The following is a 14,472-nucleotide window of genomic DNA, read 5'->3' as shown; positions in this document are numbered from 1 at the left end:
TTATAGTTTAATGTTTCATCTTAATCTCTTTTATGCAGATTATTATAACACCTATAATCTACCAGTTTAAAGAAAAATATAGATGTGGTTTCAAATATCCTTGAACAATCAATAATGACTTGGCAATTACTTTTTAAGTTTCAATAAAACCACTTCTTACCATGTGCGAACAGCTAGACAATTGTAATTCAAAGAAAAATTACAACCTAAAGGTCCTTAAGTAAAATAACTCCATAAATGACCTTTACTAAAACACATATTACCAAAATTAACTATTCAAACTTTTGGTAGACAGTTGGATGAATGTTTTTTATTTGAAGTCTCAGTGTCTTCCAATTTGAACCCATGCAAATAATTTAAGGTGGGCTTAAGTGCATCTTTATTCACTTTACATATGTCAAATTATCTTTTAAATATTTATTTTCAGCCCACCCCCCTTGCATTCCCATGGAAGAAGCTGAGTGTATTTAATACTGGGAGAACATCCAGAAGCCCGTGAGGAGGGGGATGGCTCTTCATATTCATGAAGCTTGCATACTTCTATTGGTCATCCCTGGATTGGTCACCTCTGCTGCCATCAGTCACGAAGACTATCCTGCTGATGAAGGTGACCAGGCTTCCAGTAATGACAATCTGATCTTTGATGACTATCGAGGGAAAGGGTGTGTGGATGACAGCGGCTTTGTATACAAGTTGGGAGAACGGTTTTTCCCGGGGCATTCCAACTGTCCATGTGTCTGTGCTCTAGATGGACCTGTTTGTGAGCAGCCAGAATGCCCTAAAATTCATCCGAAATGTACAAAAGTGGAGTACAATGGATGCTGTCCCGAATGTAAAGAAGTGAAAAACTTTTGTGAATATCATGGAAAAAATTACAAAATCTTGGAGGAATTTAAGGTATGAGTTACCCTCCATATTTATTGAATTCTAATTTTTACTGCATAAAAGTAAAGCTGGAAAACATACAATAGCATAACTCTAGGTAGCAAGAGTAGCACCATGGCTGACAGATGGGCAGTTAGTTCATTGCTCAGTATCTCATAGTAATCTCTCTACTCTGACCTCTTCAGCTCATGTTTAATGTCCTTTCATTTTTAACCCTTGAAAACAATCCTTCTGTGTTTTTACAAGATATTTTTTGCAGGGAGATTGTTAGAAGATATAACTGTTAAATTAATCTTTCTATTCTGTTAGCTTCCTGACTTATTAGTTTGTATTTGGAATCATTTACCAATGGCCTTGGAATATTTGTTTGCTTGTAGAAATGAACATGCTACAGAAGGACTCGGAGCTGTGATCTCAACATTGAGAAAATGCATTGGGCCTACTTGTTATAGGGCAGGGATCTAGCTCAGCTCTCTGCTAATCAGAGGTCTTCCTTACAAGACTTCCTAGAGAACTGAATTTATCCTGGACTTTAAAAAGAGAAGTTAATTTTTCAATGACGTATTTGTTTTCGTTTCATCTCTGTGTCTCAATTTAAATTACGTGGAGCTTGTTTTTATTTACTCTTAAGTTCTCTTTTCTCTGATGGATAATTTTAGTTAGAATGTTCTATAAGCCACATATGAGTCCTGGGGAATGAATTAATGCATCAAGGATATCCTAGTTAATTGTAGTGACAGTTTGTGTGTTGAATGTCTTTCATGATGAAAGCTTAATATTAAAGGTTCTAATTTTATCAAAGTTCTGTGATATGGTTCTCATAGCATTACAGGTAAAAAAAAGTTATAGCTGGTCATAGTGTGCTTGTTTATTTTTGAAAAAAGAATGTTTAGTTTTTAGAACTGAATTAACTTTTCTCTCTACAAAATGAGATGGTGCCAGATGTCAGCATGTGGGAGAAAGATTTGAACTGATTATCACTAGGGCCTTTGGTGTATGGCTGTTTTATGCTATTCAGTCTATTCTGGGCCATGAGTTCAAACTTGCTCTAGTTTATAAAAGAATACCTGACTTTTTTCACTGCATTATTTTAGCTATAAGAAAAAAAGATTTTGAAGATTATATCAACTCTTTTATGCATTATTCTAGACTATTCTTTTTCATCCACTGTAAAATTATTTGTTGTGAAATATTAAGAAGTAAAAAGCTAGAGAGTTTAGTAAAGCTACCCTAATAGAAAATAACAGTTAAGCACATCCTATCATACACTCAATAATGACAATATGGTCTTTAAAACATTATATACACTTCATTATTAGATGGTTTTATTTTCAGGTAGTGAAAGGAAATATAGTATTCAATATAGTATGAACAAAATAATATGAACATATTTTATGAACATTTATTATGAACATATAAGTGACAATTACTTTTAATGTGCACAGATAGTTAAAGTAGAATTTTCTATAAAGAATACTTAGCCCGTACCAGAAAAATCACAGGAAATACAGTTTTTGATAGATAGAATTTGGCAATCAGCACTTAATATATAAGAGAAAATATATGGTTTATGGTTTATTAACTTATTCAACTTATCTTTACCCTTAAAATGTTATGGTTACTTACAAGAGTTACATAAACAAAAATATAACTTTGAAGCTAGAGAGATTCTTCAGTGGTTAGGAGCAGTGACTGCCTTCCCAGAAAACATGAGTTTGGTTCTCAGCACCCACATGGCAGCTCACAACCATCTGTACCTCCAACCTCAGGGAATCTGATACCCTCTTCTGGTCTCTTCAAGTACCAGGCATGTATGTGATACACAGACATACCTGAAAGTCAAACACCCACACACATAAAAATAAACAAAAATTGTAGAAGGTAATTGTGTTACCATTTCAAACAACACAAAAACCTATAAACAAAACATTGATTATTCTTGTGCTCCTGGTTATAGCTCTACCATAGTATAATGTGTCATGTAATATCCCCTAATAACAAAGCATATATATATATATATATATATATATATATATATATATGCTAAAGGATTACTAAATATATTTTTTAAAAAACACTCCATTTTTTCAGAAAGCCTTGAGCACAGAAGTCAGAAGATAATATCTAGGGCAAATTTGTTAAAATGAAGAATAAGACTGAGAAAGCTCAACTATCCTCAGACCCAGAAGTCCTCCATTTATTTAACTTATTTTGTAATACTTCTTTTTAGCAATTCAATCTATTCAAATTCTCAAAGCACTTTTATATCAAGGTCAGAAACAGCTGGATTCGAAGCCCAAATTCCTCAGTGGAATGTAAGATCTGAGTCAGAGTAGTAAGACCATAAAATAGTCATTGTAATGATTAGTTCCCTTGTGGGGAGATGTTCAAAATATTTAATGAAATATAATAAAGTCATTAGGCCCAGGACAACCAGAACATTTAAGAGTTGAACAAATGGCTGTTCTCTAGTCTCTGTCATTCTCAAATATGCAGGGATTTACTATATGTTCTAAATTCTTCTAATTCTTCAGCAATATTTGATAATTGAAATCTAACCTTAAAAGCATTTCAGATGAAAGACTGTTTTTATGTTGTGATTGCCCATATGAACCATATAACTAAATAAACACTAGCCATAGTCTTCCATCTTCATTATCTCCCATTTGTTGCCAGGAACAAATAGCTAGTGTTTAAAGATTTATAGAACTTTCTTAAAATCATATATGAGATATTTTTACAATAATATATTAATCTATGAACATTTGTTATACTGCTTGATATTGAAAATATAGAGTCACTCATTTTGGAAACCAAGGCATCTAGAAGTTAAAGTGCTCACAAGATAGGCATGTCTCTTATATAGCTCATGAAAACAATTTTAAAAAGTTTTTTAAAAAAGAAAGAAAGGCATGATTGATGTACATCTCAAATGAAAAGAAAGGCAGTCAAAAGTTGAGTTGATGAACCTAAGTCTGGTGGCGGCACACACTAGTAATCAGCATTTGCAAATGGGAGGCAGGGGGATCATAGGTTCATGAGGCCTGTCAGCTAAACAGCAAGAGCCTATTTCCCCCAAATAGAAATCGACGTTCGTGTATCACTCTACAGTTCCACATGTACCCAAGGTTTATGGTGTGAAAGCTTACCAACATATTCTGAGGCTTGGGAGCCAAAAACTTTATCTTTCAAGATAGTCAATAATGAGGTTGCCTTTTAAAAACTGACTAGAGTTGATCTGGTCATATCAAATTTCCAAAGGAGAACCCTCTGGAGCAAGGTCAGCAAGACTGGGAAAAGCCAGGCTAGAACAGGGTGGAAGTGCGTGCAAAATCAGAAGCTGGGTCTGACTTCATTGACGAGAGATAAGTAAATGTGTGCGCACTAACGCTGTATGACAGCAGCTAGGACAGGGTATTGCAACGTTTAAGAGTGGATTTAAATATTCTTTCACTCCCCGAAGAACATTCGGAAAAGAGGTACTACTGGAAATTTTCAAAATTACAAACAGTTCTGGAAAAGAACAGAAAAACAAAACTACTTTTCCCTTTCTAATATAGCTCTCATTTATGAAGTTCTCAAAAACATTTAAAAGTTTTTAGACGAAAATATGAAAACGACTGGTATGGTTGAGGATAACGGAATCAGAAGCGTTTTTCAGAGTGAAGTCTAACATCCTGCTGATAACTAGCGCGGTAGTTTTCAACCTTCCTAGTGCTGCGCCCTTTACTATAGTTCCGCCTTCCTAGGGCTGTGTGTGCCCCTTAATAGAGGTCTTCGTGCTGTGCTGACCACCAGCCACAGAATTATTTTCACTGCCACTTCATCACTGTACTTTTGCTACTGCTTTAATTATACTGGAAATATCTGTATTCCCAATGGTCTTAGATGATCCCTCTGAAGGGTCATTTGACCCCTGGGGCTGCGAACCCCAGGTGGGTGGGAACCACTAATCTAGAGTTGTTTCATCAACCTTTTGGAATCCTCCACTGCCCAAAACTCTTCCCCGTGCGTTCACATATGCCATCGCGCAGAGAGTGGCACAGTTTCATCATAGCTCACTTGTCTAAGGCCCGTTTTTGATCATCTGCTAAACAACTTCAGGTAAGAAAACCAAAGCATCAGTCCATAAGTTTACTTACCAAAGATCGTACAGCTGAAATTGAGGAACCTGGAAGCCTGCCCATACAACTGCCCTCATCTCTTCTTGACTGCCTCTATCACATTATCATAATCCGTGTAAGACAGAAACACGTGACCCTTCTATTAGAACCCACTTGTTTCTTCTGTTTGGGACTATGAATAGTGGTTTTATTTTATTTTTTTCTCCTTTATTCCTACCCCAAGAATCATGAAAACACCACAATAGTCATTAACCACCTTTCTTTTTGTAAATGGGATAATGAGCCAGATCATGATTGAACATATAAAATAAAGAGATTAACAAGTGTGTCTTCAAATGCCATGGTTCTATTTCAGCCTCTATGGGTTTAGAAAGGGCAGTCCCCAGGGAGTCAAAAATGACCTCTACTGTTGCCAAGTGTAACATCCATTCTCAACATACTTCTACTGTCTGGTGTCTCTCTCTGCTGCTTCCTAGAGCTAGTTTTAGATGTGTATTCATCTCATCCCTCTAGGGTTTTAGTTGTGAGATCTCATCCCAAGTGAATGCCAAGTTGCACTTCAATCTTTTCAGATCACTAAATTCAAGTGCAAATTTATCCCACGTACATGTCCTAACGGGAAGAGTCATGCTCTTTGTAAAGGCTGTGAGAACCTCTTCCAGTTACTGATGAGTAGATTTCTCTCTACTCTGTAGCAAACTCTAAATTCCCCAGTGGTCTGGTAACATTGTAGTAAGATGAAGGTCACTGCATAGCCGGTTCTCTCATCTTTTGTTTTGATGTGTACCCAACCAATAAGGAATCAGAACCCACTTTTAATAAACAAAGTGGGTAGTAATAAGTTATGACAGCATAGATAATGGTGGATGGACACACTGAGTGGAAGCGTAGAAATCTGTTTCAGCTCCATGCTTCACCACCTTATTCTGCGTGGCCCAAAAGAGAGAATTTCTTATTTTGCGCAGTATTTTTTATAACTCTTACTCTGCTAGATTTAGCCTTTGAGGATATGTCTTTATTCTTTAAAACTTGTACTAATTTAGTTTCAGGTCATACACCGAAGGTTAGACCACATGCAGCTGAAAGAGCTGTCAGCTTTAGCATAGCCTGGTTTACTTTGAAGTGATTCTCTGCAGTCAACACTCAATGCCCCAAATTCAGGATTCAGCTTGTCCCAGGTTCTTCCTTCCCTGTTGGGAGTTGCTTTTGTACTATTCCTATTAGTGGACAAAACAATTGATAAGACCTACCTCCTATTTTATATTTGAATGATTTTGGTATAAACATTTTCTCTGGTATACATTTTATGTCTGTTGTTAACCTTCAACAACAACAACAGCAACAAAACTTATCATGCTATGCCAACCTGTATTGTTTTTTCCCTGAATTTTGCACTTAATTTTTAAACCCTGATGAATTAATCAGAGGTAATAAAATTATTCAACACTCAGAATATCTTACCAAATCATCACATGTATTAAAATAAAAATGTGGATGCCAGTTGAGTTTTGAATTTTCCTAGACTGTCAATGGGTATATTCACAAGGAGATACAGATTCCAGCTCTGTCATTAACTAGTAACCCATCATTAATGCCTAATTTATAACTTTCCAGCTATTAAAATATTAAAATGGGAAGTATTTTTTCAAATTTAATTTGAGGGATGTGTTTGTTGCCATGTTAATTTTCAATATGGATAAAGAATGGGGTAGCATGTTTGGGGATTTAAGGAACAGGTTTGTTAAAGATGAGGGCAAACTAAAGCTGAGGGAAATGTTGCTGAGGGATCTGATTGGTGCAGCCTAAAACTCAGTTCATCTCCTACCACACCAGCTCCTACGAACGGCATGGGAGCTAAGGAGCATTTTGATTTGCAGGATATACCTGGCCTTTGAGCATGAATATTGTCTTCAAGAGAGTTAAGGAATAGCTCTTCCTCTCTACTACCCGATAAGAGAGTGCGTCTTTGCAGCTGCCTACCCACAGCACGGCTTCAGCAGGCAGGATATCCTGTTCACCAAGGATGCATGTCTTTGTATCAGGGACCTTCTACTCAATTCTTTATAGTCTCTGACCAATTTCAGAGATTAAAGAAAATTTTATGAAAACAGTTTTATGGAATTAATTGTGCCTGTTTTTCTTATGAAAATGTGCTTAGCATTTTGTGTCTGTTGGTTGTTTCACAAAATATGCTAAGGCTAGGAAAGAGATCAGATTTTTTTTCTTACAAAAAATGTTCTTAAAAATTCCCCAAACAGTTCAAGGTCCTCCCAACTCCCCCTAAGTCCAGAAGGGAACCCTGATGGCTCTTTGGCTTGAAGAGGGAGGGAGTGGGGGTATGGGTGGAACGGAGGAGAGGGATGGGGGAGGAGGAGGGGAGGAGATGGAAATTTTTAATTAATAATTAATTAAGAAAAAATATATAAAAATAATAAAAAAAGAAAAAAGAAAAAAACTAAAAAAAAACTAAAAAAAATTTTAAAAAAATTCCCCAAACAGGAGAATAGACTTTTATGAAGAAATGGTTTTTAGGTGTGTAAAAATATCCCCTTTGCAGTGAGAATCCATCGTCTCGTCTTTGTTTTGGAGTATAGTCCTCCGGAGTGCGGGTGGGTGGATTGCAGGTAGAGGGCATGACAGCTTCTCTGCTCACCCAGTTAAATTTGCTACTGTCCTTCCTATTGGGAAATGTTACTATTAATGGTTGTAACTGTGTGATAAGTATGACTTCAGAGATTTGTGATGGGATGTCTGTGCCCTGTGCACACGGGGAGGCTGGTGTTTGATTTGTGGCCACTTCTGAGATTTGCAGAGTATATGACTGTAAGTAGCTTACTAGGGTCAGCCTTGAGAAGTCTGCAGTCACCACTGCCCAGTTCTGATTAATAAAACAGCAGTTCAAAAGACAAGAGAGAATGTCTACCTGGTAACTGCTCTTCTAGATTCAAAGCCCAGTTGCATATATTAAGTTTGCCTATTTTTAATTGTGTTTTACTTGCCAAAACAGTGCAAGAGATTTGACAAATATTTTCTTCTCTTTCCTATATCTTATTTACACTTAAGTCTACACATTTTGTTCTAATTTTGCAGATTAATATACACATTAGTGTGTGTGTGTGTGTTTGTGTGCATGCATGTGTGCCTGCATATGCGTTCTTACCTGATATGAGATGTTTCTACTTGAAGATAAGGTGATTTTTTTATTTCTACTCCTTAAGGTGCTGAGCACATTTTAAAAATTTCATTCTGTTTCCCTGCTCCTTGATTTATCTGTCAGGCAGTAAAGTGTGTTTTATGAAAGACAGCACAAGAAAAACCTATCAGTGTGTTTTTTATTTTTGCTTGTCTAGCTCCTGAGCAAAGGCTTGAGGCAAACCAGCAGGAGCAGATGGAGATTTCATTGGGCTTGCTGTCTCAAACAATAGCTCTTATTAATTGAGAACCTGCTTAGTCTAAAGTCTGCACTTTGGACTTTATCATCACTGCTGATTAGCATCAGTAATTTCATTCTGACACACCTCTATTGTTGCTCCGCTTGTCTCTAGTACGCCATAAAGAACATCACAATAAAGTTATCTTCATATGGTTTTAATGACATCATGAAGAGAATGGGGAAAAAAAGCTTACTAAAGGGCCTAAGAAAGCCATTCACATCCTTAAAAAGATTTCAGATGACCTTATTCCATGCTGGTAGGAAGTTGTCTAAAAGATACAAAAGTACACTGAATGAAACTCATTATTTTCTCCACATTATTCCACCTGACCATGAAGTCTTCTTGATCTGTCTATAGAAACAAAATAAAAATGTCATTATATATGTCCGTTAACAATAAACACTTTCAATTAGTTGAAAGGTATAGTATTGCATATCAATTTATTAATGACAATTCAAATATGATCTCATAATCAGGCATGGTGATGCGTGCCTGTAATCCCAGTATTTAGAAGGTTTCTACAGGAGAGTCAGGAATTAAAGGTCATCCTCGTGGACGTAGTCAGTTTGAAGCCAGTCTGGAATACCTGAGACCCTGCCTAGGGGAAAAGAGGGATGGTAAGATAGCTTAGTGGCAAAAATGCCAACAGAGTAACTCTAAAGACAGGAGTGCAGACCAGAGAACCCATGGAAACTCTGGGTGGGTGTAGTGGTCTAACCAAAATGCCAACACGTAGGAGGTGGGGATAAGGGATCATGGAGTACTCTAGCTACCAAAATTAGCCAGATAGAAGAGTTATGGGTTCAACTAAGAGACTTTTTCCTCAAAGAATAAAATGAAAAACAATCCAGAAAGACTCCTGATGTTAACTTCAGGCCTCTACATACATACTACACATATATAAACACATATACACATATCATACTCAGCATACACGTATGCATGCAAAAAAGTACTTCTCTTATTAAAAAATATTTGGGTTTAAGTTTTAAAATAATTTCTCAACAGACATCTTACTTCAGTTTTTGAGCTTATATAATTTTTTATAAGAATGGAAGTTTTATGGATATATGTTAAATTGTATATAAAATTGTATCTATACATATATACAATTACATGTATGTGTACATATATACATACACATGCTTATGTATGTATGTGTGTGTGTGTATATATATATATATATATATATATATATATATATATATATATTCTGATCCAAGAACTTTTGTTTCTTAAAAAAAACACTTATATTTTGTTGAACCACTTTTTGAAGAAATGATAATACAAAGACTAACCAAAACTTCATGGAAACGAATAAAGACACAGCTCATTACTTGCAAAAGCAACATTAATATAGCACTTTTCTGTGGTCTTTTTGTCACATTTTCCTGCCTTCACATTTAATAAGAAAATTCAAGCCAATTTGCGTCATCTTTTCCAATAATTATGTTGTATGCAAAGATTTATTTTGGCCAGTTGTTTATGAAAATGTGATTTCAGTGCTTGTCACCACAGCAACCCAGAGTTACAAGTACACAGAACAATAAGCTATTGGTACGTCCGAAATCCATCTATGATTTAGTTTGAATACACGTTGTGAAACAAGCCTAAGTTTGCAAAGGCTGCGAGAAAAGGGAAGTTTCTGCTCTAAAAATGAAAACTTCTGTAATTAGACCAAATTAAATCGATTAAATATTTGTGTATGTATTAGATTTAATGTTTAAATATGTTACTACTTAATATTTAAATATATTTATAAATATCTACATATATTTTAGGTTCTATTTATACTTTTTAATTATACAATTTTATATCAGGAAATAACAACAAAATTAAAATAAGTGCTCTTGAAATATATTTTGATAATTTTTAGACCCAGAACCAAACAGGGATGAGAACTTGTTCTTTTCCCAGAGCAGATCTCTGGCTCTCACTAGCTGGGAAAAATGACTTTTGAAAACTGGTTGTCAGAGCACACAAAAGCCGGTGGCTACCTGGTGTTAGAGACGGGTTGCCACTAAGCTGACCATAGTCCATGCGGTTCCTGTCGTACAGCCAGACCCTTAGGATGATATGGTGCAAACATTTAAATTCCTTGACTTCTTCGACTTTTGTCTTGGTTTTTAAGTTGTTGAAATCTCAGAAGTGATACTGAAAATTCCCAGGTTATTCGGATTTCCTGGCTTTGAGTATCCTTTTAATAACGGGGACTTTCACAGACTATCTTGTTATCAGCTCTTGTGAAACTCTTAGTAACAGTTTCCAATATTTGCCATGTCTCCTGAAGTCGAAGAAATGATGCATCTTGAAAGACCCTTTGGAAATGCCCAGTGTGCAGTGGACTACTGAGGTTGATAGACTATTTTTAAAAGGTCTGTTGGAGAGCTAGTGTTGGCCTCTCAACTGGTAAGAACTCAACCGTTACTTGAAAATGGATTTTAAAGCAGATTCTTCCACTGAGTTCTAGGTGACTTAGGCACACATTCCTTTATATATATAATTTTTTTTGGCTCAATGTTCACGTGTACCAAAATAAGGATCACAGGAAATGTTACTTGACACACAACAAATGATTCATAAAGGCCCACGATGTTTTTACCACTATTGCTACCAACCCACTATTTAATCCAAAATACCACTCCTGTATGACAGTTGAACACATTTTTTCTCATCTATTAACATCTTAAAGTTCATACAACTTCAACTGCAATTTAGGAAATGCCTTGCTAATTATTTCAGATAGTCTAATTCTGTAGCTCGACACAGAGAAGCAATTAATGAAGAAAAACTGGTCTATCTGAGATAACCTCTTCTTTCATTTGGAATTACCAAAATTATGTCTGTATGATTACTTATGGTAATTTATAATCTGCATTGCATATAATAGTTGAGTTAAGAAGTGACTTTTTAAGATAATGATAATAGTAATAATGCCAGTTCCGTATTAATTATTATCTTAGACCAGATTTAGTACACTACAGCCTATCACCAAATATGCTCCACACTATGTTTTATTAATAAACTTTGATTGGAAACAGCCATGGTTAGTCATTTATATGCTATCTGTGGTTCCTTTTGAGGTATCCCAAAACATTATAGCTTTCTAAAGGGAAGGTTGTTGGTTAATGATCTAGACTTGTTACTTTCCCTTTTCTATTTCCTTCAAATTGCTCTGTTACCACATTACTACAACCTGAAATCTTGGGACTAATAGTGATGGTTCCTGTTTCACCCGAGAGTAAACAAAAGTTTCACTTTTCAAACATAAAAATTTGAAAAGACATACAGATTTGCCTATTTACTGTATATGCTTAACAGACACATTAAACTATATTTCTTTGTGTAGTTAATTCCAATTTCATTGACATTCAATATTAATTTCATTCATTATCATATAAAATAAAGCAAAGTTTATAAAAGGTCCATATTTTTATACCCTTGTACAGTCCTTTAATTGTAAAACAACTTGAATGTTTTGTTTTAATATAATGTTATATATATTTAGTAATGTGCTAATAAGCAAAGGTATGTAAATAGTCTATGTGGGTATCAGTCCACTATTGACTTTTTAAAAATTAGTTGTCATAGCCAACCCTCTGATTTCATTAAGGTGGAGCAATACAGCAAAATAGAGAAGGCATCACGTTCACCATCACAAGGTCTACAGTTACAAAGGCTGCTGATGGGGTTGCTTTCTTACAGTTGCTATAGGAATTTGAATAAAGAAAGAGAGATTATGTTTGAAAGTTAAAGGAAAATAGTTTGAGCGGAAATGTCCAGGTACTGAAAGAATTTAAGAAACACTGAAGAGTTAATGAAGAAAAGGGATGACCAAAGAGAAACAAATCAACAGAAGTGGCCAGAGCACCAGGGTCCAGGTGACAGAAACAGGAAGGTAACGTGAGACCAGCCAGCTCCTATGTGATGATCTGGTGAGGCAGCCAAGCCAGAGTCACCCAAGGGCATGTGAAGGAGAAATTAACAAAACTAACATAAACACAAACAACAATCAGATTTATGTATTGTGCAAGTACATTCACCCACTGAATTATTTATATATTTATCTTCATTTTTCAAGCTTCATTCAAAAAAATCTGTGTTTTTCTTCTTGTTATATAAATAGAGATTTATAAAGACTGCCAAAGAGACAATCCTGACTATCAGTCTAGGGCTTTTTGCACTACACCTTATCAGTCTGGTGAGTTCCCTGTAAGACATTTTGCAAGAAATATAGCTGAGAGCATTTGGTTTCCACCTGAATGTGTGTGTGTGCATGCGTGCGTGTGTGCTTGTGTGGTGTGTGTGTCCTTTTTTGCTGACTATTCAATTATAATTCATTCACTCATTATTCTCATATCTTTTTCACAGAATGCAGTATAGACCACATGAGGAAATTGTTTCCCAATTGGTTTCAGTTTAAAACTCCCACTGTCAGGATGTTTATACAAACATTCTCATCTCGTGAAAGCAAAGACTGTGTGCACTTGGAAGGCAGTAAGGGCTAAGCAAGATTATCTCTGCAAATTTTGATTTTAATTTTTTTTCTATTGGAGCTGGTGAGATAATTCAGTAGGTAAACCACTTGCCACACAACTGTGAAGTCATGCGTTCAAATCCCCAGAACCTATATAACAGCTGGGTGCAGTATCATGTGTCTCTAATCCAAGTTACTCCTAAGGTGAAGACAGGTAGTGGAAACAAGAAAATTCCCGACAGGCAGGCTAGCCTGGCATACAGGACAAGGACAAGGAGGGAGGCAAGATCCAGCTCTTGAAGTTGTCCCCTGACATACACACACTTATGCAAACAGATAATGCATACCTGTCATATACATGTGTCATACACATATTAGAAAAGGTATTAAAATGTCAGCAACAGTGAAGAACTACTCTGACACTCTGCTGACGTTCATTATATCCTGGCTTCAATGCCTCGCCCTGAGTGTGACAGGGAAACAAAATTGTTCAGTCCAACTTCAATTTTCCTCCAGTATTAAAAATAAACTCCTGCTAAAAGAGCAAACCTTTGACTTCTGAAATTTAGAAAGCTTCATTAAGGAGAAAAAGACAATCATGAAGAATATTTCTTTTGTTAATAAGACTCTAAAACATTCACATTAAAACCGAAAGAGATGAAAATCAAGACTCCAAAAACTGTTAACCAACATTATCATTCTTTTTCAAAAATATTTATTTACAATGAATCTGATGAAGGACTGAAATTTCATTGGTAAATTAAGATTTATTTAACTGTCTAAAAGTGTCACCCAACACCATTCCCAATCAATCTACTTACAATTTAAATGTAAACATTGCAACATGTAAGAGTTTGCAAAATGTTTGGATAGCTTTCAAAACTCTGAGAAATACTATTTTTAGAAATTAAACATTTCAAAGAATTCACAATGAAAGCAAGTATGTCATGATTTAATTAAATGACCTATGAGCACTACACTTCCTGGGGAAACTCAAAGGCATTTAAAGTCATTACGTGAGGAGTGGGAGAGGGAGAGCTACTGTCAGGTGGAGCTATGACAAAGACAAGTCTAAAGTCACGTAGTCGGCCTGTTTTTCTACATAAAGCATTACTCCCTTGGAACAGCTCAGTGAGAAAATTAAAGCACTGTTAAGGTCAAGGGAAAGGACTCTTTCTTATTGTCCTCTGACTTCTGTATGTATTCTGTGGCATATGTGCTCCACAAAACTCACACAAAAGATACAAATAAAAAGTAATAAAATACAAAGTTTTTAAAAGATTATATATTTATCACTTGCTTCTTTAAAAATGAGAAAACCTAAGCTGAAGAAGGTTAATCTGATGAAGGTAAAACCCAGGGAAGTTGATAGCAGAACTTCTCTTCCAGGTGTCCTCTTCTTACATTATCATACAACCATTCCCACTGCAGACAGCACAAACAACAGTACAAGTACCAAGTCATATCCTAACACATGGAAGACTGTCAAGAAATTTGTTAATTAAAATATACTTCGGTTTTATTGCCCGTAAACCATCCAACATATTTTTTT

The 14,472-nt window shown here is 35.6% G+C and overlaps 1 protein-coding gene across 1 annotated transcript in view; it reads left to right on the top strand.

Annotated features, from left to right (window-relative positions):
- Positions 1-507: 507 nt before the first annotated feature.
- The window catches only part of Vwc2l (von Willebrand factor C domain containing 2 like), a 139,589-nt gene continuing 125,624 nt past the window's right edge, over positions 508-14,472 (top strand). The window contains exon 1 of the mRNA XM_038341101.1: positions 508-897. Coding sequence (XP_038197029.1) covers positions 508-897 — 390 coding nt within the window. The remainder of the gene's footprint in view (positions 898-14,472) is intronic.

The sequence above is a fragment of the Arvicola amphibius genome, chromosome 8 (assembly GCF_903992535.2).
Source record: "Arvicola amphibius chromosome 8, mArvAmp1.2, whole genome shotgun sequence".
Taxonomy (NCBI): Eukaryota; Metazoa; Chordata; class Mammalia; order Rodentia; family Cricetidae; genus Arvicola; species Arvicola amphibius.
Note: the sequence above shows the minus strand (reverse complement) of the source record. Positions and strands in the feature narration are given on the sequence as shown.